At 52.8% G+C, this 25,778-nt stretch overlaps 1 protein-coding gene across 2 annotated transcripts in view; it reads right to left on the reverse strand.

Moving 5' to 3' along the window:
* Positions 1-25,778, reverse strand: part of DPYSL3 (dihydropyrimidinase like 3) — a 28,793-nt gene that overhangs the window by 980 nt on the left and 2,035 nt on the right. The window contains exons 1-13 of one of the 2 annotated variants that reach the window (XM_059483398.1): positions 19,674-19,810; positions 13,471-13,559; positions 11,015-11,199; positions 9,844-10,008; positions 9,595-9,656; positions 9,110-9,190; positions 7,965-8,033; positions 5,424-5,544; positions 4,596-4,752; positions 2,146-2,287; positions 1,629-1,799; positions 863-1,042; positions 178-340 (exon numbers count right to left, since the gene is read on the reverse strand). In XM_059483398.1, the coding sequence (XP_059339381.1) occupies positions 178-340; positions 863-1,042; positions 1,629-1,799; positions 2,146-2,287; positions 4,596-4,752; positions 5,424-5,544; positions 7,965-8,033; positions 9,110-9,190; positions 9,595-9,656; positions 9,844-10,008; positions 11,015-11,199; positions 13,471-13,559; positions 19,674-19,712 (1,624 nt within the window). In that variant the 5' untranslated portion in view covers positions 19,713-19,810. Of the gene's footprint in view, positions 1-177; positions 341-862; positions 1,043-1,628; positions 1,800-2,145; positions 2,288-4,595; positions 4,753-5,423; positions 5,545-7,964; positions 8,034-9,109; positions 9,191-9,594; positions 9,657-9,843; positions 10,009-11,014; positions 11,200-13,470; positions 13,560-19,673; positions 19,811-25,778 lie in introns of those variants that run through there. The other variant, XM_059483397.1, reaches the window with a different exon arrangement.

Below are 25,778 nucleotides of genomic sequence, written 5' to 3' on the forward strand. Positions count from 1 at the left end.
GCTCCAGCCATGCCCTTTAAGGGACACATGGGATCTTGCCCTGCCACTCTTGTGCTTACCTTGGTGCAGGCCACCAACTGCCCCTTGCCCTCTAACTGCCCCTTGCCCCAGGCCAGGGACAGGGACATAGGGCCAGTGGCTCTGCCCCCTCCCAGCCCAGGCACAGCACGTACTCACCTGACAGGCTGAATCCAGACTGATGGAGGTTCCTGACGGGCGGGGTCTGACGCGTGGGGGACCCCCTGGTTGACCCCGCAGGGGTGCCCCCCTTGGGGGTGGTGGTCAGGTCAAACACGGGTCCGTCATACAAGCCCCGGGGCACAGCATGCACCTCTGCCATCTGTCACCAGAGAGAAGAGGACAATGACACTTTTCTGAGCCCAGAGAACACCAAGCTCTATCAGCTCCTCAGTCCCCCTGCAGAAGGATGTCACATTGCTATAGTCCTGCAGCACTGAGGCCTGGCACAGCCCCACTGCCCTGTAAGGTGTGCAGAGCCAGTGCAAGAGGCTATCCCCCAGATGGGGTTTATGCTGCACATATCAGGGAGGAGAAGGCGATTTTGGCCAATCTCTTCATTTTAAACAGTGTTTCCCTCCAGACCCCTGCGCAGCAGGACGGGATGAAGAGAGACATTACCACTGCTAACCTTAAGGAGCATATGTCTCCATCATGGCACATCACTAACACAAAGGGCTCCCTATCCAAGCCTCAGTCATTTTGTATATTCAAAATACACCAGGAGTTTGCAGCACTGCTAACAGGGTCCAGCAAGAACAGCAAATGAAAACCAACCAGTTAATAAGAGCAATTTGGGCTACCAATAACCCAACTCTGTCTCCTGGCATCCCCACCTCCTCACCTTCCTCCTGGCTTTGATGCGCTTGTAGACGTAGTCAGGGAAAGGGCTGCTGGGCAGGAATCGTCCAGTCCCCTGGGTCACATGCAGGTTGCCATCCTCCAGCATGATCTTCCCCTGGCATATGACAACCAGTGGGGCCCCACGGAGCTCCATCCCCTCAAAGATGTTGTATTCAGCCACCTGCAGCAACCCCAGGATGATGGTCAGGAGGGACAAGTGCACAGTCTGCCCACTCAGGGTGGGTCAGTCCCCACACCTCACTGCTGGAGTCACCAATGCAGGCAGAAGACACCCCTAAAGCCTTGCATGCTCAGAGGCCTCCTGTAGCTCACTAGCCCCTCACAGTAAAAGCCCACCAGAGTCCCCAACATGAACCAGGACCTGCTGGTTTGAAGCTCAGTGCGAGGAAGAACTCCCAGAGCAGACAAAGCAGGACCTAGGCTTGAGGTAAGGCAGAAACAAAGCACTGTGGCAATGCCAGGAAAAAAATTTGTGCCTGAAAGAGGAACCAAGGTAAGGAGGAATGTGTCTTCCCACCTGCATAGGCCAGGGTCAGAAGAAGAATACTCCAGCAGGGGGAAAAAAGCCCCATGTGCCTCGGGCTCATGGACATTCAATCCCTGGCCACAACAGGCACTGCCCAGAGCCTGGGCTCAGTCCCTCCTCCTCAGAGCCAAGCAGGACAGCACCAGGCTCCCAGCAGCCAGGCGACAAAACTACTCACCCGCCACCCTCCAGCGTTCACACAGAAGAGCAGAGGACTTACAGACTGATGGGTTTTTGCTGTGATGATTTTTACTGCATCAGGATCCCATATAACCAGATCGCTGTCCGAGCCCACTGCTATTCTCCCTTTTCGTGGATACAGGTTGAAGATTTTGGCAGCATTAGTGCTTGTCACAGCCACAAACTGGTTTTCATCCATCTTTCCAGTGGCCTGCACACACACAAAGAGAGCTAAGTCCATCTATGGAGAAAGGGTGAGTAAGAGCCCTGGGAAGCACCTTCCTCACTCCCACACAAGGTGCTGGCTGGCTGGGCCCAAGCTTCTGAGGCTGATCTTACTAGCTAGTGCCAGACAGACCAAGAACTGGGGGCACAGTTACAGCTTCTGGATGTTCAGCCCAAGCCTGCAACCACCACCTCTCCTGCCCCAGCTTGACGTGACTCTCAAAGCCAGAGAGGGAACAAGCTGGGTGCCCAGCTCTACAGGGCAGTAGCACGGGCACGTGAGATGGCAACCACCTCTTCCCACTCTGCCCCTCCCCTGGTTGGGCTCTCACCACAGCCTTGTCCCAGATGACAGACATCCGTTCCTCTACGCCATTGGTTCCCTCTGGGATCGCTGTGAAGTTGTCCTTGCCAATGGCTTTCTGCGCAGTGCTGAAGGTACAGTGGGCACTTCCCGACACCTGCAGGTCGCCACTGCAGAGGGGTGGAACAAACCCACTGTCAGGCGTTTGCAGTCAGACAGCAACAGACACATGATATGGATTTCCTCTGGCCACAAGCAGCCCCCAGCTCAGTTTTTTTACTCTGCACCCTCACTTCCACAGTCCCTCAGCCTGAAGACTTCCACCTGATCCAGCCCCTGGGGGCAAGAGACCTCTGCCATGCTGGGCCACCCACCCCAGCATGCACAGCATCCTGTACAAAAGAAAAGTCAACAGCTCAGGTCCTAGGGAACATGCTGGTCTTTGTGTCAGGCCAGAAGATGTCCTTTCCTACTGGAATCCATTTCTGGCAGTTTGTCAGGTCTGCTTGAGAGAACCCTTCTGCCACAACAGGGAGGAAGAGGCCTCTCTGCTCCAGGGCTGTGTCCCAGTTGCACAAGCCAGCCCTGCACTGTGCATGCCAGCTCCTGCATGCTGAGAGCTAGCACCGTCCTCCCCCAGCCCACGAAAGCCTGCTGCAGTGGGATGGAGGGAGCTGGGACTGCCCAGAAGCAGCTCTGCAGGATGCCCAGAAACGCTTCACTGGGGCCTCGTCACCCTCTGCCAAAGGGCACCTGGACGGATGGGATACCCTGACCCATCCTGCTCCTAGGAAAGAGGAAGAGCTGCCCACAGACAAGGCAGGCAAGCAGCTGTCCATGGCTCCCAGAAGTCATCCAGTGGCTGCTGAGTCCTCAGGTAACATTGGACAGGCAGCAATTGGAAAGTCACTGCTGCCAGGCAAAAGGAAGCAGAGCAAGGCAGGCCAGCTCCCAGCACTGCCTGCAAGAGGCAAGGGGCCTCCAGCACCTCAGCAGTGCAGACAGTGACTCCCCTTGAGGCTGCAAATCTGCTCTAATCCACTGGTAATCTCCACCTTCCTCTGACCATTTCTGCCATATGCCAGATGAACTGTACAGACAGAGGCCCAGAATGATGACACAACACGCTTCCTGCTGGAGACACACACGCCATCCAGCCCCGCTGGAACCTCACAGTCTCTCCTCCTGCTGCAGCCTCACAGAAAACGGTATGGCAGAGGTGCCAGGACAGACACCTATGAGCTGCAGGGACCAAGAATTGCTTGTGTCTTCTTTGAGTTCTGGGCTACATTGGAAGTGGAAGGTAAGGAGTAGAAAACCAGTTCAGGAGCTGGGCTCACATTTCCTTGCCACTTGTGAAGACCTGCACCTACACAATACATCCAGTGTGCACTGAGGGGTCTCTTGTTCACTGACAAACGAACACCTCATGCAAAATGCAGGGTAAACTACATACTCAGACTGCAAATGCACTGGCACTTCTCTTACACCCAGACACAGCATCTCCACTCTGGCACAACCCAGGTTTATCCTAACATGCTGTGCTGGAGACACCTCTTAGTGACTCCTCATCCCTTGTTCATCTTGGTAGAGATGTTTCCAGCATTACCTCAAAGGACATTTCCATTTACAACCCTCTCAGTGCCAGCCATTCCCCTGGCTAACAGATCAGGCAGCACACACACAACTGATGTACAAACATGGCCTGAGAGTGGAGGGGGATGGACACACGGCACACAGACAGGGCAGAAACATTCAGTGTCCTCAGCCACTGCGCTGGCCTTGCCAGTGAGAGAATGGAGTGTAACTGTGCAAGGTCATTACAAATTGCTGAAGTACTTTTTTGGTTTGTCTTTGTTTTCACAAAATCCTTTTTTTACCATCTTCCTTCAGGATGAAAAAACAACCTGCCATCCCAGCCAGATGTGCAAGAGCTGCTCCTGAAGGTCTCCTGCACTCAGCAGGTTCTGCTGCTGCTCAGCTGTATAGGTGTGTGAATATATCTGCTTTGTATTTGACTGGGGTTCCTAGCAGCCTGTCTAACCTGCAATGCTCTCCTCAGCTGCATAGGTGTGTGGATATATCTGCTTTGCATTTGACTGGGGTTCCTAGCAGCCTGTCTAACCTGTAATGCTCTCCGTGCTGATGCGGCATCCCAACCCAAGCATCCATTCCCCACTTCTCCAGCTCGGTGAATCCTTCCATTGACAAGTCTGTTTTAGCTTGTCCTCATTTCTCTGTCTTCTTCAGGGCTTTTAAAATGGTTCATGACTACTGGTATTTTTCTCATTAGTGATGTTAAGCTTAACATGTCTTCCCTCCACTCTTGAAGACAAACCAACATGGCTTGGAGTGAGAGCCATTTCACTGCTCAGTTCATTACATACCTACAGTGAAGTTGTTCAGGCTGGACTAACCTTTCTTCCCTACCCAGAGGCACTTTCTCCTAGCAGTATCCCCAGCAGAGCTGTCGCTTACCTGGCCAGGAGGGAGTTAAGGTAGTCAGGAGTGGTTGGGTCTGGGCTCAGAGGCGGAGAGACCACAAATGCTGCAGCCTTTGCCCAGTTCTTGCTCCAGTAGTGTGTTCCATCAGTCCCCAGACTGGCCGTGATGGGCTCACCAAACACCACAATGCCTGCAGGAGGGCACAGAAAGAGCAGTGTTTAGGTGGAGCCTGGTGGCATTCTCTGCTCCACAGCACTACCAACAGCCTGCAATGTCCTGAGAATACCCAGACCCATGCCATCACCATAGGGTCCTCCTGCTCAAGGGCACAAATCCTTCACGCACCAGAATCTCCCTTCACACCTCCTGGGGCAGGGGCACAGAGCCCACTGAACAGAGCCGTGCACATGCCAGCACTTGTGGGGCATCTCTGTGCTCCAGCACCACTGATAAAGGGAGCTCCCAGCATCCTGAAAGGGCACCCAAGCACTTCCAAGGGGTGAGCATTTCAAAGGGAGGCCAGAGCAGCACAACCCACATGCACTGAACAAGCATCCTCATTGAGCCCTTCACAGCTGCAGACAAACTGTGGTGTTTAACACATTCCTCCTACCTGTGCCCCACATATTGATGCTACCTGACTGTCAACAGGAGGTGGCTCCATGCTACTGCAGTGTCACCCTGCCCTTCACAAGTCAGGCAAACTCCTAAGCTAACTGCTCCCTAGCAGAAGGGGAAGCACTAGACAGCACTTGAAGCACAGTGCTGATCTTGGCAAAACAACCACGAGGACACGAGGACCACATCATCCAGCATCCTGGTGGCAGCACCAGGCTGAGCGCAGCACCAGCCGCCACTCACCTTTTTTTCGGGCTTGTGAGATGAGGTCAGCAGCACTTTTGCTCATCACTTTAGTCACGTAGAGAGGACAGTTGGTCTGGCTGGCAATAGTGATGGCCCGGAAGACAGCTTCTGCTTCCAGCTGCAAGAGAGGATGGCGCACAGCTGCAGAGGAGCCCTGGGTGGGCAGGGACGAGCCCCTGCTACTCCCAACACATCTCTGATTGCTGCGGACACCCTGTGCCCTCGCTGTTACCCCTGATGCCCCCAGGGCAGTTTCATCAGGCAGACCTGAGGGGGGATGCTTCTGTCTCCCCAGGGCCTGGCCCACAGGCAGGCTACAGCAGCACAATGCCTGGCACAGGAGTACTGTCTGAGCCCTGTCAGGGCCCAGCAGAGCTGCATCTGCTGTTCTTTCCACTGCCTGGTTCCAGCTCCCATGGCAGCCCAGGGACTGCTGCCCAGCCCAGCCTGCAGGCTGCAGCCAGGGAGTGGCAAGGTCCACCCTTTGACAGCATCCCCCTGCTCCAGGCCGTCCTACAGCTGCAGCAGGTTTAACCACATGTCCCCTGTCACACCCATGGCAGGGTGCAGAGGGCTGCACGCTGGCAGGCAGCTCGTGTTTGAGGCCTGGCCATCCTGCAGTGCAGCTTCTGCTTGCCCCAGCCTGCTGACAGCCGCCCCATCTCACTGTCCTGCTGTTAGTGGAGGGTAGATTTCCACCAGGAGGGATATCTTTGGACCATTACATCAGCCTGTGCCCAGCCTGAGCTCAGCCCCAGAGCTCTCCAAGTGTTTCCTCCATTTGGCTTCAAGTGTTGGCTTGAGAAAGTTCAAAACAGAAGCCTTAAAAAGACATAATTATCCAGCCCCCAGGGCAATGTCTGGGGCCATGCCAGCCGAAATGTCCCAGGGCAGAAAAGCAGAGCGCTGCATCCAGACACACATGCACTTCTCTCATACTTCTGCAGATCTATTTGCTGTACAGTGAAAAGAGGTTTTTCTCTTCTTAAAGACTCTTAAAACAGAAATTTAAGTGAGAAGTGATTTTTTATCACCATACTTAGGGCTGCAGTAGTTGATGGGGTTTAACACGTGGACAGGAGCAAACAGCCATCACTGCACACCCTCAGAGCAGGTTACCATCTGGAGCTGCATCATCCTGCCCTGCCAAGTCACCACCATCCCCTGACAGAAGAACATGCCTTTAACCCCCACTGAGGTCCCTCCAGGACAGAGAAGACCCACAGAGCCACAGAGCACTCTCCTAATGCTTTGCCATCTGTCTGCAGGCTTTACGTGGTCATTTGTGCTCCACCTAACGTTTTCCAAGGAAGAGTATGTTCTGAAAGAAGGACACTTTATTTTCAAAGGCAATGAGATCTGAATTTGGCTGAATGCATAATATCCACAGTCTTGCACTGTTCTCACTTGCCTTATACTTTAATGGCATTTCAAGATCAAACACCTAACAATGTTTTATTGGCTTTGGATGAGATCTGCACTGCTTATGGTAACAGGACAGTTCTCAAATCTGGGCACTACCACAGCTTCCCGTAATTGCACTTCAGCTTGCCAACTAGTGGCAACAGGTTAGAGTCATAAAAATAAGAGGGACTCTGAGCTACTGTGTTTGACACTGAGACTCTTCCCTGTACAGGAAAATGCTTTATACTCTTGTATTTCAAAGAGAGTAAGTACTATTATTACACTAGGCCATTTATGTTGTTAGTAGTCCAAACACAGCCAACTTCCTACACTTTTAATTTAAGACAACTGATTTTATTTCAGAAGAACCTCAAGTACAAATCTGTCCCTGTGCTTCCCTGCTCAACTTCGCTACTGTACCAAATTCCTATTGTTTTTTTCTCTCACGTGCTGTGGGAAGTCAAAGCACCTCTCAGCAGGGAGTTATAGGAAGGGAATCCATCTAAAATTAGACTCAACTTATATTAATGGACCAAACAGAAAAATCCATACAAGCTAAAATTAGAAGTAATCTCATTAGTGTTCTGACAATGAATTGTAACCAGAGAATTCCCCTTCTCTTTCCCTGCCACTCCTTCAAACAATGGCTTCGTCCGCCTGCCTCTGAAGCACTCTTTGGAGACTAAGCAAATATAAAGGAGGAAAAGGCTGGAATCTGTCAGCACTTAAATGTGAACAGTGAATTCTAAAACACATCAGTAGATTCTTCTTAGGCTTCTCACACCTGTGGAGTCGCCTACATAAGACAAATGCCCCCAAAGCAGCCTCAAAGACTGCTACAGCCATACAGAGATTTTGGTTGATTGATTCCTCTCTGTGAGACTCAGAACTAGGGCTTCTGTCTCTGCTGGGCAACTCAAGCACAACTAAGAAATGTCTGTCAGAAACATGCATCTTGCACTTTCCTGGGCTGCTGATGAAAAAGACAGCAGTGCCTGTAAAAATGGATACCCCTGGACGTACACACACTCTCCCCTGCCCTGACGCCTGCTTGGCCCCACTGAACACACTGAGCCCTTCTGTGACTGGGAAAACTCCTCAGTGAAGCAAGGCTGAGCTGTCCTCTGATCTTACCTCCTCAGGTCTGCTCAGCACATGGCCTTCAGGGCCTGTTATTCCCATCTCCAACATCCTGGCTTGTTCCTAGGACATCAAAAGAGCAGAGGGATATCACAGGACTGAAACTATCAACCACAAAATGCAGATCCCTTCTGTGTCAAGCCCTTCCCTCAGGACCATCAACACCCTATGTCCTGTGGGACCACCAAGCATGGGGAGAGGCTGCTGTACCCTCAAGGGATTTGAAAGAGAAGGAGGGAACATGGGGCAATGGGAGGGCAGGCACTGAGTTAAACCAACTTCAGTGAAACAAGAACAATGTGGCAACAAAACAGGGCTACAAAACTCCCAATCCTCTCCAGTTCCCAGGTCTGTGAAGCGCTACTAATTAGTAATTTTGGGGCATTTTATGATTAGGCAGGTGCTAAAATAAAGATAAGCTCTGGCTGATACAATTCCTCAGACCACTCGGTTCTCATGTGAAGGAGCCATCCAACTGTGCACTGCAGCTCTAAAAAGTCCAAACAAAAACTAATTCTTGTAGTCTGAAAAGATGCTCAAAGAATGACTTCTTGGTTCATGCTCCTTCAACTCCCAAGAACAAGAGAGAGAAAAAACCAAATAGTTGTAGAGCTTAACTGAGCAATGTCTTCTGCGTCTCAATGAGAATTGAAAACATTTGGACCTTCTGTCACCCAGCACCAATTACAGCACAGCAGGCCAATACACACTACCCACTTGATCACTCAACCATGTCCCTCAGAACATCTGCCTTGTAAATCCAGCTTCATTAGCTACCTGTTTGCTTACAGGGAGAAAATCTCCCTTGCCAAGGCAGTTCTCAATGGACTTTACCTCTCCTGGTTTGTTATGTGCAAGGCAAAGGTCTCTGCCTCTCCTCACTGAAGGCAGCTACAGCAAACATATCCTACTTGATGGACACTCACTTCCATTTAGGTAATTGCTCATGCACTATTTCACATTCGCTTGTGCACACGATATTCACAACAAAAAATCTTGCCAACTTTGATATTGCTGCTGAACAGCAAAGATATCACCTTGCACAAGATGTCCACCTTCAGAGCCATTTTACTAATGCCCCACATCAAATCTGCCTGATAGAGATTTCTACTTCTTGTATACCAGAAGTAGTTAGTTACCTGTGCAATTATATCCCCATTTTCTGCATGAACTTGAGCTATGGCACCCAGCTCTGCCAGGCAGCTGAAAATCTCATACAGCTAAAAGAGAGACAAGAAATTATTAGTGAGCAGGCTGCCCAGGGCCCTGGCACCCCTCATGCCCTTCCACCCATGGCCCTGGCAGCAGCAGGACCCAGTGTAGCCATGCCAGGCAGAGCTCTGGCTGTGCAGGGACCAGCTCTCTGAAGAACGGAGTCACCAGCAGATGTTCTTGGTGATCTCCACACTAGACCCGTGTCTCCACCTGCAGTGCAGGAGCACAACCAGCCCACAGCACAGCCCGGAGCAGCCCTGCACAGGCAGCCAGGGTAGAGGGGAGCAGCAGCAAGGACCGGCCAGGGGCAATAGGTACCAGCCTTATGAGCTGCCCCACGCCCACCATGGCTCTCACCCTGCACTGCTCCTTGAATCAACACAACCATGGCAATGCAGGGGGGTCTCACCTCAGTGTTGGACATCTGGTACAAATCCTTGTAGGCCATGTACACCATGAAGGAGTTAACACCTGGGGCAGGGCAGAGAGGAGAGAGGGGTGAGCTGGGTAGGCCAGGCTGCCTGCTCTGGCCACCCTCCCCACAGCCGCCCCGCGGGCACAGCTCCGGCTGGCAGCTGTGCAGAGCCCTGCAGGCACCCAGCGGCGCAGCCACCTCTCGCCCCGCCTGGCCGGGGACAGGCAGCCACGGGACACAGACCTTTCTCCTGGACCATGGCGTGCAGCTCCTGCCGGACGCGGTCGCTCCAGCGAGGGATGTCCACGTGCAGGGCGTAGTCGCAGCAGGCCTTGCCGTCTGCCCACTCCCGCCACCGCTCCAGCGCCTCGGCCAGGCTGCCCTCGGGCTCCGGCACCACGTGGTCAACTGCAGGGACAGCGAGCAAGGGCTGCCCCAGGGCTCCCATCCCACCCTGGCCGGGCAGCCCACGCTGGCCTCCTCAGCAGCTTCACACAGCTCACCTCCACAACGTGCCTCGGCTCCTCAACGCATTCATTGGCAGGGAAGTGCACAGAGCCTTTCCGTAATGGCCTCTGGCACAGGATCAGGGGCTTTTACACGCTTCTGCTGAGAAACTGTCTGAAAGCTGAAGAGCCTTGTCTTTCCCCATCCCCACTCCCACCCCATTAGCACACAGCCTCCTGCCACACTGCAACACTAATGCACCTTTAATTGCACAGCATGGAATCTCCACACTTTGCCACAGACCATTTCACAAAACTTTTTTTTTTTTTTTTTTTTTTTTGGCATCGAGGAAGGAAAAATGGTGGGGGGAGGACAAGGAACTCAGCCCTTTATTGGAAGGATCAAACCTTGCTCCTGCATCCCAAGAAACCCTGCAGTGCACACAACTGTAACCACTGCACAGCACAACACCTGGACCTCAAACCAGTGCACAGCCATAGCATCCTCCAGAAAAGGACCTCAGAATTGCCTTTCCTTTTTCGTTAGCACTGTTTATTTTTGAGCAGTGTGCGATGCCAACACACTGCTCTGTTCCTCTGCTCAGAGCCATCTGAGCACCATGCTGCCCCACTGTTATTTAACAGAGAAGTTATGCCATTGCTCCTTTTTGAGGCTCCCAGAGGCAAGAGTGGCTGCAGACAAGCACTGCAGAACACAGGACCTCCAAGACTAAGGGGTCCTATGCACATCTCCTGTCCTATCATTTCATCATTACTAAGGATCAAAAGATTCATCCCAATCCTTACTCCCTAGACTGCACTGACAGAGATCACAGAAAATATGAACACACTGTCATGGGCTTTGAAAACACAGAAGACTGAGAAAAGTACATTAAAAAATAAAGAACTGGGTGATCTTGCAAGAGTACTGGGGGGTGTCATGCACAGGCCATGCCTACTGCACTTACTAATCATGGTGGTTCCACCAGCCAGAGCTGCTTTTGTTCCTTGGAAGAAATCATCCACAGAGGTCATTCCCTTGTATGGCATCTGCAGGCGAGTGTGGACATCAATTCCTCCAGGGATCACCATCTTCCCATTGGCTTCTATGGTTTTGACCCCTCCAGGAACAATCAGGTTGTCTCCGATCTGCCTGATAAGATCACACCAAGATACTCTCACAAAGGAAAACCTGCCACAACTTAACCTCTGAACGGCTCAGCCAGCTGGCTCCCTGCCAGCAGGAACCCCCCCCTCTGTGCTGCCCCCAGACCCAGGCTCGCTGCACTCTGCAGCAACACACAGCATTGTCTGGCTTGCTCACACCTATGCTGTGCTCACTTCAGGGGTGGCTGCCATCTGCCCAGCTGCTCTGCAGGTGACTCGGATGGCACCTGCTGCCTGGGGCGCACACTGGGTTGGGGTAGCTGGGGAGCATGGTCTGATGGTGATCTCTGCAGAGCGTGGTGAGAACCTGCCTGGGACACCTCATCCCATGCAGGCTCAGGAAACAGGCTGCAGCACACATTTCAGCGTAGCAGCTCTAACTGCTCACCCAGGGTGCATGCCCACAAAACCCAACACCAGCCCTGCTTCCAAGTGAGCTACACCCCTAATCTCTCCTGTCTCCCGTCCTTCTGCCCACCTTAAGTAAGGATCAAGTCTGAGCTTACTTACAGATAAAGATGATTTCCACTGTAATGCCACAGCTGCTAGACCAGCTCAGGGCTTATTAGGGACTTGCAATGCTGCTCACAGCACAAAGTGCCAAGAGTGAAGGGACTCCTGGGAGCTGGGAAATAGCTCAGCAAGTGCCCAGCTAGACTGGCTGCAGCCTGCTGGGCTCACGGCACAGCCGGCACGCTCTGGGCTCACCACCTTCCCAAGAAGTGCACAGTCCCCCCCTCTCACCTTGTCTCTTCTGCGACCCTGAAGGACAGCTCTGCCATCAGCAGGGCCTCACTGCAGTTAAGGCAGCTAAAATGCCAAGTACCTCAAAATGTCTTCTGGAAACAGGAAATCTAGAGAGTTCCAGAATAAATGCGGCAGTAACCTAATACACAACTACAGTGCTCTGGATCCTGTCCTGTTTGAGCACAACCTGACATATCCAGCCCTCCTGCAGGCCAAGTTACCTGAACCTCAGCATTCCCTCTCTCAGCCCCTGTTCCCTCAACCCCTTTATGTGTCCATATGTTCAACTCAGGCTTCAAATCTCTTCCTTCAAAAATCCTACTTTCATCAAGCCTTTCTCAGTGCTCCTTGATAAATCAAGGTTAAAGGTAAGTTGGTTTTAGTGGAAAACTTCTGATTTCCTTGGCACACTGGGGAGGTAAAAATGAGAAACAAATTCCATTTTTGTATTTCATTCAAGCTGAGTCACTTTGCAGGTTTTTTTTCCCATAGTGTAACAAAAATTCTGTGGATAAAACTGCTCACTTTACTGTCCTCACAGCAATAAATCAGCAGCTCTTCCCACTGCTTTTATGGAGATGAATCCATCACTAAAGGTTTTTAATTGCTTACTGTATTCTTCGCAGAATTCACTTGTAAGAGCATTTAGCTCCCAAGGCAGTGAAATTCTGTGGCCTCCAGGCTGTAGATGAGACTCAGTGATTTGCCCACGAATACTCAGAAAGCATGCACCACAGCAACACCAGAAGCTGGCTCTGATCCCTGCCTGTGTACAAGCACTTGTCGATCACAAATGGTCTTGTCCACCAGATAAAAATACATTCACACTTCTCAAAGTATTTATCTGATGGTGGATATTTAGCATCTACCACCCTGGTAAGGCTGGACAAATAACTGCTACCATAGAGCAAGCAATGCCTTTTCAAATCTCAGGGCTATAAATATCATGGTTCTTTCACTTCACCCAGTGTGGAGCTGGCCCAGCACAATTCCTTTGCCAAGTCTGAATGGCAAACTTTAAACAACTGAGCTATTCCTGCAGCTCTGAGACAGACCCGGAGAAGCCGGGGGAACCCAGAGGTTTCCCTGCAATTCCTGGAAATCTCAAGGATGCAGATGACTTGCAGCACAGCACTATCCTTGTAAGTATTAACAAACAGCATCTTGTGTTGGGTCATTCATGCTAATACAGTTAACACAGGGCAAAAGAGAAGTCAAAGATAAACCTTGTTCCTGGTGCAATCAGAAACAACTCTGCTGTACAATGGACGCAGTATCACGATCCCACAAGCCTGACAGCAATTCAGTCACTGGAACTCCTCTGAGAACACATGAGACAATCACATATGTGCTTACACACACTGCAGAGAGTTGAGCCTCTGAATAGAGAGGGTTATCAGGCTTTACTGCCTGGCAAGTTGGGCACATATCACATCCACTAAAAGCCAACAACCACCCAACCTGAAGCCAGTTTAAAAGGAGATGAAGATGATAGAAATCAAATACTTACTTTATGAGGCCATCCTCCACATAAATGTCAGCATAGAATGACTGGTCATCATTGACTATTCGCCCTCCTTTAATAAGGAGACGATCACTCTGAAAAGGGAAGAGCACAGCAGCTGTCAGAACACACATGCTTCACTTTTGACTGAGAGGGTGGTTACACACTGGAACAGGTTGCCCAGAGAGGTTATGGATGTCCCAATGCTGGTGGTATTCAAAGCTGGGTTGGTTAAGTCCTTGAGCAACCTGATCTAGTGGGAAGTGTCCCACTAGAGGGGGTTTGGACTACATGATCTTTTAAGGTCCATTCCGACCCCTTAAAATATTATGATTTTATGATTCTCAGCATGCTGTACAGGTGCTCTCCCACTGCTCACCTCAACCACCGATGCTGCAGAAAGGTCACTGGACCTGTGTCAGCACTCCAAACTACACTACAAGAGCAAGGATTGAAAATGTCATACTCCTAAAGATGTTTCTAAGTGGGAGAAGGGCTGCCAGAAACACCACCGAGGCAGACTGAGCACAGGGGAGAGTCACTGGGGACACAGCAAATATGCTTCCCTAATATAGAGAGAAGTCAAAAGCTTCCTATGCTGGGACATTATGCATATTACTTGTCAGCCAGCATGAGCCACAGATCAGCATTTAGAGCAAGTTTGTACTAAGGGCATGTCTCTAATGACACCATGTAAAATAAGTTGCATTAAAGAAGACAAGTTACTCTCCTCTGTTACCACCTTGCAAAAACCACCAACAGGACAGGCAATCAGCTGTTAATCTGCCACTCTCCTGCTGTGCTTGGGGTAATGCTTCTGAGGCATTTCACAGGTCTATACAAAAAAACAGGAGGCACTGGACTGCACTCCAACCTCATGATTTACCACCTATTCTGTTCTCCTTTCTATTGACCAAAATGGCCAGCAGCCTTCTCCAAAGGAGCACAGCCAGACGCCAGAGGAACACCCCAACCAGAATTGTCCTTATGCTCTTCCTGCATTCCCACTTTTGGACCAGACAACTCAGCACACACTGATGGGAGAGGATGGGCACTGTCCTGTGGGAAACAGACCCTGTCCAGAGGAACTGGGATGGCTGAGGTCCTGCTCTTCTACCTACCTCCACCTGCACAAGGCTGCACAAGCAGCTGCAGGCAGTAGAGGGGCAAACCACCTGATGTCACATATGCCTGCCGTGGATTCAGGTGACACAGGCTAACCACTGTGCCAGAGAACATGTTGTGTACCCGACTGCTAAAACACCTCCAACAACTCTTCAGCTCTTAACCACACCTTACGTTCCTCTCTGTTACCCCCGCTGCCCACAGCCCCGGTTTTGGCACGTAAATACACTCCCTTTCCACAGTCTGAGCCTGGACAAGGCCGACCAGAGCCTTCAGCAGGGCTCACATGCCAGCCTCCCCCTGTGACGCTCTGGCAATGGTTAATTGCTCTGCAGGGAAATGGCTTTGCTCTCCACCCGCTACCCTTGGGGCCATTTCCGAAGCATCGCCACCATAGGGGGAATTTGCATTCTTCTGTCAACAGAAGGATGCAAAGAATACTCCTGCATCCCGGCAGCAGCCAAAGCCCAGAGCCCCGCGTGCGTTTTTACAGCAATCTCATGCACACGCAGCGGAGACAAAGGAACTGGGTGGGGAAAGGAGGGGAATGCCGGCGCGCTGCTCAGCCCGCCGCAGCCCAGCCCAGCCCAGCCCGCCGCACACGGCCGGGGAGCGGCCCCGCACACGGCCCCGCCTGCCCCGCACTGCCCCGCACACGGCCCGGGCTGCCCGCACTGCCCCGCACACGGCCGGGGAGCGGCCCCGCACACGGCCCCGCACACGGCCCCGCCTGCCCCGCACACTGCCGGGGAGCGGCCCCGCACACGGCCCGGGCTGCCCGCACACTGCCCCGCACTGCCCCGCACACGGCCCGGGCTGCCCGCACTGCTCCGCACACGGCCCCACCCGCCCCGCACACGGCCCCGCTGCCCCGCACACGGCCGGGGAGCGGCCCCGCACACTGCCCCGCACACGGCCCGGGCTGCCCGCACTGCCCCGCACACGGCCCCGCACACGGCCCGGGCTGCCCCGCACACTGCCCCGCACACGGCCCGGGCTGCCCGCACTGCCCCGCACACGGCCCCGCGGCCCCGCACACGGCCGGCACCCCGACAAGGGGATCTCACCCTCCCTGCCAGCACAGCCCAAGGGAGCCTCTCCTGCCGCCAGGAAAAGAGCTCAGCTGAGCTGCTCCCGGCTCTCCTGCCACCCAGCGTCCCCTCCAACAAGCGGAGCCGGGGTCAGCCCCGCTTCTTCCCTGAGCCCAGCGGGCACATCGGGCAGAGGTGTGCCCAAACTGTGCTAAGGGAGGCCTGGAAGCCAGGGCACGCCACAGCCCTCCATGCACAGCTCCTTCGACATGCTGCACTCCATGAGCACACGGAGACCGTGATCTTGACCGGCGACCGGAGGACCACGGCCAGGCCTCCCTGGGGACCATGTCTCAGGAGCAGCTGGGGCACAAGAACAGCCGGTGTGCACTGGCTGGGCAGCCCCAGGTGCTTGGGCCAGAGCACAACTGTGCCACGCCTCTGCCCATGGGGCACACGCTGGGCGATGCTCAGCTTTGGGGCTGAGGGCCCTGAGCACAGACACACTAACAACAAAAAATCTCCCCTCCCAAATCCACTAACAACCCTCCATTTTTTTGTCTTGCCCTCTCTAACTTGCTTTCTTGAATTCCTGGAGCTGGTTCTCACTAGAGTGCAGGAACATCAGCAAATACGGATGCTGGCCTGCCCTTCCCTGCACATCAGACTGGAGGAAGCCAAGGCAGTCAGGCAGAGGCAGCACAGGTAGGTGCAGGAGACTGTCCCATTGGCAATTACTAAATAAAGTGTTAATATGACCTCAAGAAATATGCCTGCTCCACACTCACAAGAGGTCATTCTGTGGTAGATGTGAAGGGCTGCTCAGTGCTAACTGTCAGTACACAAAACTGAGAGATCCACAGTGGCTGAAGCACAAACAAGGCATCCATTCAGGAGATCAGGGACTGCTAGAGCCCACCGTGCCCACCCGACAGCGAAGGGACTGCACCAGCACCCATCCACTGACTGCAAGGAAACAAATGCAACTAAATTGAATAAGGAAAATCCAAATGACATGCCTACAGGCTCTGGCACCGTTCAGGAGTGCACCCAGGTGACAAGAGGCAGGGAAAGAAGAAAGGAAGAGAATGAAGCAGTTATGAGGAAATGAGTCTGAGTTAACAGCTAGGCTTCTTCAGTGCACGCTCCCAGAGCAGCCCCAGACCATAATAAATGCGCTGTTCCCATATCAGGTCTCACTGTGCCTCTGTACACCCACCACAGCTCTTGCCAGCCAGTGTCAGGCTGTGTCATCAGCCTGTGAGCAGAGGGAAAGCCCTCGTGCAGCAGGAGCGCTGGGGCCTGGCCAGGAGGGAGCAGCAGTGCCCAGCACGGCCTTTGGGCACAGGGCCCCAAAGCAGCCGTGGGCACGAGCTGCACCAGCCCTGCCTGCCCTGGCACTGACCTGCACTGCGGGCACTGCCTCCAAAGCAGCCAGGCAGCTCCTCTGCCACCGCTGTGGTGCCTTCAGGCACAAGAGACGCCTACGAGGCCAAGCCTGGAGCTTTCCCTCCAGCAGCTCTGCCAAAACCTGCCGGATTTGCCACGAGCCCTCAACACCTCTCCATGCTGGTAAGCCTTTATGCACAACTCTCCCTGTCTCTCTGCCTGTCTGCATTTGGGATCAAGCTTTCAAAGCCATCATCCATTCTCTCATGCCCACACTCTGCTCCTAGTGCCCTTAAGCATCATCTGGTCATTTTGAGATCCCAAAGTATCAGGTGGTCTTCAGAGTGATGCTGCAGAAAGAAAGGCAGGCAGCACTTCCAGAAGGCTGCTGAACCCAGCCAAGAACAGTGCTCACCTCGTCTACAAAGCACAAGGGCATAATTAGGGAAGCACAGAAGCAGGTGTATGGTTTTACTGCTTTTTCCCTTGTAAAAGCAGAGACACTAATTGCAGAAGTGTTTCATCAGAAGCTTATGGTTCCTCCTTACTAATGCACCACACAACAGCACGGAAGAAGCCCTGGCTAGTGTCATAGGGAGAGATAGCTGCCAGCTGCACTGTGATTCCCTACGGTTTGTGGCTTAGAAATGACATACTGATAGCTACCAGTTCACCAAAACCTGGCTGGTCAGTAACTGAGGCCTCCTTCCCCATGTGTACCTGGTACACCATGCTGGCCAACACCACACACACCTCCTTGTTTTCAGAGGTGGCAGAGATATCACAGAGATGATGTCTGTAGGCTCCAGCAGGGTAACTGGGGTGGGCATGGCTCACACCAGGAAAAAATATGGGATCTCCAGTCTACCTGGCCGAGGAAAGGATTTTATGACAAAAGCACAAAGACTGAGTAATTTTAATTCAACCAACAGTTCTGTTAACAGGTATTTTGTAAAATCAGGACAAGATTTTAGTCTTCCACCTCTCTTCCTGCAGAAAAACATACTGCAAGAGGGGAAATATTTTGGTCACCCTTCCAAACAGCCAAAGAAAAGGAACCAATAAAAAGTCTCTCAACAGACACACAAGATCTGAAATTGCTATTCTCCTGAGCTGGGCACCCCAGAATCAGCACACATGTAAAACGTAATAGGATGTTTAGTGGTCTCTGATGCATGGTGCGCAACAGGAGACAGGGAGGAGCAACACATCCATACCAAGCTGATGGAGCCATCGCTGAGAAAGCCAAAGCTTTGGCTAACCTCCCTCCCTGTGTTTCCTCCACGGCGCAGCTGACAGACATGCCTGCACCTCCCAGCCTTCCATCAATGACCACAGTCTTGCCTGTCACATACAGCTTTTGACCAGGCTTTTACAACTCATGTTGGGAATAATTTGCACAGAAATTTATCTCACACTAACACATGCACCACTTACTCGTGCTCCTGGCCTCTCCACTAAAATGGCTGTCCTGGAAAAGATGAGAAACTGCTGCAAACAGATACAATAGGCAAACTCTGATTTTTCACTTGTTACTGGCAGAAACTGACTACAAATACTGACTGCAGCACTGTTGAGTACAAGAGGAACCAGAAGGGATTGTTTCTGCATCTCCAGAAACACACTAGGCAGTTGAAGCAATAGCTGTTGGGAAGTACAAATACCCAGTTTTCCAATACATCCTTCATGAAAGCCCAACCTCCCCACTGCTCAGGCGACAGAAGTGCAGCATTTTCAGCTTCAGGAAAAAGCAAAGGATTTAATAGGGATAAATCAAGCAGCTTGGAAGATTTTATTACCACTGAGGGGAGAGAGCTGCCATTGGATCCCAGTGGAGCAGGCACAAGCCCAGCATATTGATTAGGCGTATCATAAAGAAAAAGCCCCAGAGAATGGGAAAAATCCCACCTGCAGCAGCAGTAGGGGGTGTCTCCATTGTGGTCTAAGGATACAGAAAAGGCAGTATGTGTAAAGCCATAATATTGCTTGTGAAAGCATCTGATTCTAGGCTGACAAAGGAATTTCTCTTTACAGTGGTCAAGATCTTAATGCTTCTTTAAGAGCAGCTTTGCTTTTCCTTTTTCTTCAGAGAGCCAGAACTGTCCTCAATAGAAAACCCAGGAGCTACAATGAAGCCAGCGAAAAGCCAACAAGATGAAAGAGCAGACTGCCTTCCCAGGAGCGAGCCCTCCGCAGGGCGAGCCTGGAGCAGAGCGTCCGGCAGAGATCAGAGCAGGCGAGCCGCGGGGAGCGTCGCGACACGGCACCGCTGGCACCGGGGCTCCCGCAGCTCCGGGGCCGGCCCGCCGGCCGCCGCCTCTCCCGGGCGGGTCCCGGAGCGCCGCAGCGGCACCGCCGCACCTGACACGGCGAGAGCGAGGAGCTGCTCGGCGGGAGCACCGAGCACGGGGAGCGCCGTGCGGGAGGCCGGCCCCGCAGGGGGAACACCCCACCGGCACCGGGCACGGGCACCGGGCACGGGCACCGGGCACCGCCGACGGTCCAGCCCGCGCTGCTCCCGCGGGGGCGCGGGTTCTGCCCAGCACAGGTCACCAGCGGGGCCGGGACACCTGCGCGGGCGGCGGCTCTTTGTTTGCACGCCGCCGCCCCGCTCCGACCCGCAACGCCGGACGCCGGCACCGAGTTTCCCCCCGCCGCACCCACCGTGATGCGCGGAATGTTCTTCTTGCCCTGGTACGACATGGTACCGCCGGTCCCGCCCGACCCGCCGCCGCCGCCGCCGCCCGTTCTGCCTCCGCGCCGCTTCTCACAAAGGCGAGACCGAGCCCGCACCCGCCGCACCGGGACGGCCGCCGCCCGCCCCGCCCACCGCGCCGCCCGCCGCCGCCAGGGGGCGCCCGGGCCTTGCCCCGCGCAGGGCGCGCCCGCCCCGCCCCGCCCGGCCCGGCAGGTGCCGGCACCGGCCCCGGGCACGGACACCGGGCACAGACACCGGGTACGGACACCGGGCACAGACACCGGGCACCGGCAACGAGCACGGACACCGGGCACCGGCCCCGGGCACAGACACCGGGCACGGACACCGGGCACGGACACCGGGCACGGACACCGGGCACAGACAGACACCGGGCACAGACACCGGGCACGGACACCGGCCACGGACACCGGGCACGGACATCGGGCACGGACACCGGGCACGGACAGACACCGGGCACAGACACCGGGCACGGACACCGGGCACGGACACCGGGCACAGACAGACACCGGGCACAGACACCGGGCACAGACACCGGGCACGGACACCGGGCACCGGCAACGAGCACGGACACCGGGCACCGGCCCCGGGCACAGACACCGGGCACCGGCAACGAGCACGGACACCGGGCACAGACACCGGGCACCGGCAACGAGCACGGACACCGGGCACCGACCCCGGGCACCAGCAACGGGCACAGACACCGGGCACGGACACCGGGCACCAGCAACGAGCACCGACCCCGGGCACCGGCAACGAGCACCAACCCTGGGCACCGACACCAGGCACTGACACTGGCCCTGGGCATCAGAAACGAGCACTGACACCGGGCACCGACACCAACACCGGGCACTGGCAATGAGCACTGACACCACGCACCGGCACCAGCAACAAGCACCGGCATCGAGCACCGACGCTGTCGGTCTGCGTCTCCACCCAGCCTGCGGGGATGGCCCATGGGAGCGGCCACAATCAGGGCTCCGTGCTGGCCAAGACTTTCCATGTAGCACTGGCAAGTAGAATGAACAAGGTCTGTAACAGAACAGGCTGTCTTGGGCTGCTGGAATGCACCTGCATCACCTCACCCTTCTTTCACATGCACAAGAATTGGAAACATTAAAAAATAATAAAATACACTACACATCTGGCTCCAGGAATCCTACATGCAATGCAAACACTACAAGTGCTGGCAAGGACTCTTCCAAGGACTTTTTCCCTTTTCTCTGCTGTGACTTTGGTAGAAGGTTTGAATGGTGGAATTATTTGCAAGTACTCAGCATGTGCTGAAACAGATGATGCCGCACCTGGCCCACAGCTGGCCAGGACCATGCCAGCAAGAGCAGTACCACAATGGGACAAATTTGTCTACCCTTTCCTGCTTGCCACAATCCGCTGTGTTGCCAGCAGGTCGTAAGACCATGGCCACCCTGAACCTTGCTTTCTCTTCCAGGCCAGCTGCAATTCCACACTTGCGCAGAGCTCTGAACACCATCAGCAAGATGTTCCTACAGATCCTGCTGCCAGGCAGCTCCACTAGGAAAATTTTACAGCCACACCTGGCAAGGACATTGCTGTAAATCCAATTCTACTTTCTGGCAGAAAAACAAGCCATCTGACCTGGGTGACCAACTCCCAAACCCTCCCTCCAGTTTGCTTTCTGAACTGGGGCCTGACTAGCACCCTGCTCCCCAGTGTGTGCACTGGCAGAGCCATCTCACAGCACAACCCCTGACACTGCAGCCAGCTCTGACTGCTACAAAGCCCTGAGAGAAGTGGGTGACAGCAGCGTGGACTGTCAGTACCATGTCCTCTGCATTAACCCAGCCTAAGGTTTTTACCACCCACCGAGTCTGTTACTCTGTGTGCTTCTGCTGAAGTTCTTGGCTAGTTTTACTGAATTTGTATTTATTCTAAACTCAAAAACCTTTCACCAGTTTGAAGTCAAAGACAGCAGAGGCTCAACAACTTACTTATTACTACTAGGACTGTGAAAATACTGGCAAAATGGTAAGGGCTGCTTGGCTCTTCTGTTTCCCTGGTGAGCTGCTGCACCCCTGCAGTCAGCAAGAGATGGCTGGAAACCTTCCCCTCTATGGCAGATCCATGGGCAGGGGTGTCTGCAAGCACCAGGCAGTGAATGGGGGAGCAGTGCTGTGCCACAGCCTCTGCAACCAAAAGCCTGTGGAGAGAAGATCAGGTACCAGACCACACTGTTCTTGTCACAACACTGCAATGCATCAAGAATGGGTCCTGGTCTCTACTGAAAATAGACTGGCTGGGTCTGGGAGGTGAGAAACAGCCTCAACTCCCATCACCAAACCTCTCAAAACTTCACTCACACATTTTCTGGAAAGTTTATGAGCATCCCCATGCCTGGTGGTACCACATTAACTTCTAGACTCAGAAAAAGCAGCAGTTAATTAGTTAATAATAGATAAATGACTATACAGATGCTGCTGACTTCAACACTTGGACAGTTTCAAGAGTCAAGCTTGCATCAGCCCCCTGGATGCTGGCCAGCCACAGTGACTCCAGATCCCTAGTTTGAAGAGATGTGCTTTCCTCATGGTTGCTATGTGACACTCGCACAAATACAATCAAACACCCTGCCCTGGGCCCAAAACATTCAAAACAGAAAAAAACTTTTTCCATAGGATCTCTTCCAGGTGCAGTGTGTGAGGCGCTACTCACACACTTTAAAATATCCGCTATGAGAAGCGTGGTCAATCTGAAAGTTACTTAAAATGGCAATGCTCAGAGCTCCAAAGTTCCTCATGGCTCCAGGTGTTTGTGGCAGCCACAAAAGAGAAGAGCAGCGTGAGGAGCACCAGTGGTGTGAAGACTGAATCGAAGGCCCACGCTGCTGCCAGGACTTTGGCACCAGAACAAATGCAGCTCTGACTGCAGCCCAGCAGTGCTCAGCAGCCTGGCTCAACCCCCTCTATGAGGACCAGGAGGCTTCTGACCCAACTCTAGAGCAAAGGGAAAAAGCAGATCCCACCAGCCCTGAGCCCATGGCCAACGACTCTCATACAGGCATGACCAACATTCGGTGGATATCACCAGTCATGGAACTATCTGGGCTCAAATGTCATCATGTTCAGCAGATTGCCAGGCCAGCCTGGCCCCATGCATACAATCTCCTCCTCCCACACATATTCTTTGCATGAAACAGTCCCCTCTGCTCTCACAGCAGATGAGTTTTCAGGGGTTAAGTTACTTCAGAGGCAGTGAATCCAAGGGACAGAAACACCATCCTTTCACCAAAGTGGGACGTCCTGTGCCCCCAGAACACTTCCTGCACACCATACCCAGCCCCTGCCACGTTCCTGGAAATATCTGCTCCACCAGGCTGAAAACAGGCTGTGTCAATGCGGAGCTGGCTATCTGTTTTGCACCTGGCTGCAAAACCCATTTTCTTTTCTGCTTACAAATTCCACAATGAACAACATCTCCTGAGAAGAGCATGTTGTTTTCAAGACCACATCAGCCCAAATAACACTCGCACCATCATATCAAAACCCTGGCAGAGCAAGACTGGCCTGGCATCTCAGTGCCCCAGAGGCCAGGTACCCCAGAGGCTGCCCCTGCCACCCCTGCACTGCCCACACACCAGGGCCAGCCACTGCCAAAGCCCTGAGCCCCAGAGCTGAGAGCGAGGACAGAAGGAAACCAAGGACCATTGCCACGAGCTAGTGTGAAAAATCACACTACTTCCATGCTAGGGTAAGTTTTGTGGCAAAACATAAGCTCTTTGCAGCAAGCAGGAATTCTTTAACTGAATCCCTAATTTCTCTGGAAATCTTGCCCTGCTGCATAACTCCCATGGAATCCAATATCTGTCTTCTTAAACAGGGGGGTGGGATAACAAACTCAACAGTTTTGCTTAAGTGCTGGCAATAACCTCTGTCCTAGCACAAGCAGCCAAAGAACTGACTCTTATTGCTGTGCTTCAGGCATCAGATTTCTTAAAAAACAGAAACACATATAAGTGGGATTTTTTTCAATTAAGACCTGATTATTTAGTATTCAACTCCACAAACTGTAATGCAAGTTTAACTGTTGCATTTGTTATGTAGGAACTAGTTCAGTGGGTTGGATTTGTTCCTATTGTTTGTTAAAGTAACAAACATGATGTAACTCCAAATTATTCTCTTATAAAAAGAACAAGTAAAACCAAAACGCTGATGCTGAATGGGGGTGATACTGAGGTGTTAATGCTATTGAAGTGCTTTTGGATCCCTTCCACAAATTCAGGATTTTAAACTGCTAAAGGCAGTGCACAACTGCAACTGCAGGTTGTGCCAAGCTGCCTCAAGAGGCACAGACTGCTGTTGGCTTGGTGTTCCTGCTATAAATTGCTGGCATTGGAAACCAAAAAGCTGAATGCTGAAGTCAGAGCACATTTTACAAGTGTCAGAAAAACAAAGAGAGGATCAAGTTAGTCCAAGCTTTGTTCTCCATTTGAGGCAGCCCTGCCTGTATTTCCAGGGTGTATCACAAGCTAGATATCACACACACCAGGAAAAAGCAAAGGACTGGCTCCTCCCAGTCTTGTGGAGGGGACGAACTTTTTGCCTGCTTTCATTGCCCACTAGTTTCCCATGCATTTCTTTTCCCCTTCCTCTCCAGCCAACGGAGCTGCCCCAGGTGAAGCCACAATCCCATGTTTGTGGGACCACAGCCAGTTGCATTGGAAATGACAACTTGAGTGCAGCAGGAAGGACCAAGTGTCTGGGGGCGAGCACCATGTGCTCCTGCCTGTGTGACTGCACAGGAGGGTAAAAATGCAGGGTGTCTGCATGGCTGAGCACTGAGGAGAAATGTGGAGGATGCCTCCACAGGCTGCTGGTTGACCTTCCTAGGCACCAGGTGTAAGGCTCCTTCCCCTCTCCTCAGAGCCCTGCTGCCTCCGCGGATGCCCAGGACTGCGGCTCTCAGTACCTGCACAGGCATCACCCGCCTTCCATGGACATCCTGGCCACAGGAATTCACAGCGTGCTGTCTGTGACCTCAGAGAAACTCTCTTTTTACTTCATGATAGTAACGTGAACACAGTAATCCACTCTGGCTAACAAATGGCATGACACTCCCAGAGAAAACTACAGGACACTTCAGAAGGGTAGAGTCCACACTGGCTATTACTGCTGAAAACCTGCACTGAGTTAAATCACTCTTATTACAAACAACAAATAGCCCAGATCAGCCTTGAATCTGGCCCCACAGTGTTGTTCCTCCAAATCTTAAGTCTTGTGTGGCAAAAACTCTTGCTGCAGCGGAACTCAGTAGCAAGGAAACTAACCTCCTGCTTTGAGCAAAGAGCACCTGAAGGACACTTCAGGTGCGCATCTCTTGTTCCCCAGGAAGCCCACCAGCCCACAGAGGCAGCTCCCCATAAGCACACAGCAGTCCCTTGGGCCACCACGCTAATGACTGTCACTCTCTGTCCCTACATCCCCTGGCAAAGCTCAAAGTCCCACTGACAGAGCAAAGGCATAGCTCCCAACTGCTTTGAGCTATATGCCCACTATGGCTTCAGTATGCTTCAATATACAGCCGAGCTTTTATCCTTCCAATAGACTTTGTGATAAAACAAAGCAAGGTTGGACCATGTGCCTGAGTCTATATTATGCTGCCCAGTTGCATGACACCACATGTTATCACTAGGCATTTATTCACTGGAGTTGTCTCCTGTAGAAATGTTGGGGCTTTAATTGTGATTAATATCATTATAGGAAAACTAACAAACAAACAAACAAGGTGTGTTGGTCTGTTGTACTTCCAGTAAACTGTTCACTGCAAAAATTAGAAGACAGATCTGTCTGTTGTCCTGGGCACAGGCAAGTCTCTTACTTTCAGCTTCTCTAATAAACAAGTTGCTTGGGCAAGAGTAGATGACTTGAGCTCTCTCACTGTTTCTTAATCTGTGAAATTATTCAAAGTTCAATTTGCCTTGACAAAAGTGCCTTTGTTTGCCCTGAATCTGTAGAGTCCAACGCAGAGAAACTCCCCATGGCTGTGCAGGCATGGGGCTCAGCACGCACGGTTCATTT

The sequence above is a fragment of the Ammospiza nelsoni genome, chromosome 16, assembly GCF_027579445.1.
Source record: "Ammospiza nelsoni isolate bAmmNel1 chromosome 16, bAmmNel1.pri, whole genome shotgun sequence".
NCBI classification, from domain to species: Eukaryota; Metazoa; Chordata; class Aves; order Passeriformes; family Passerellidae; genus Ammospiza; species Ammospiza nelsoni.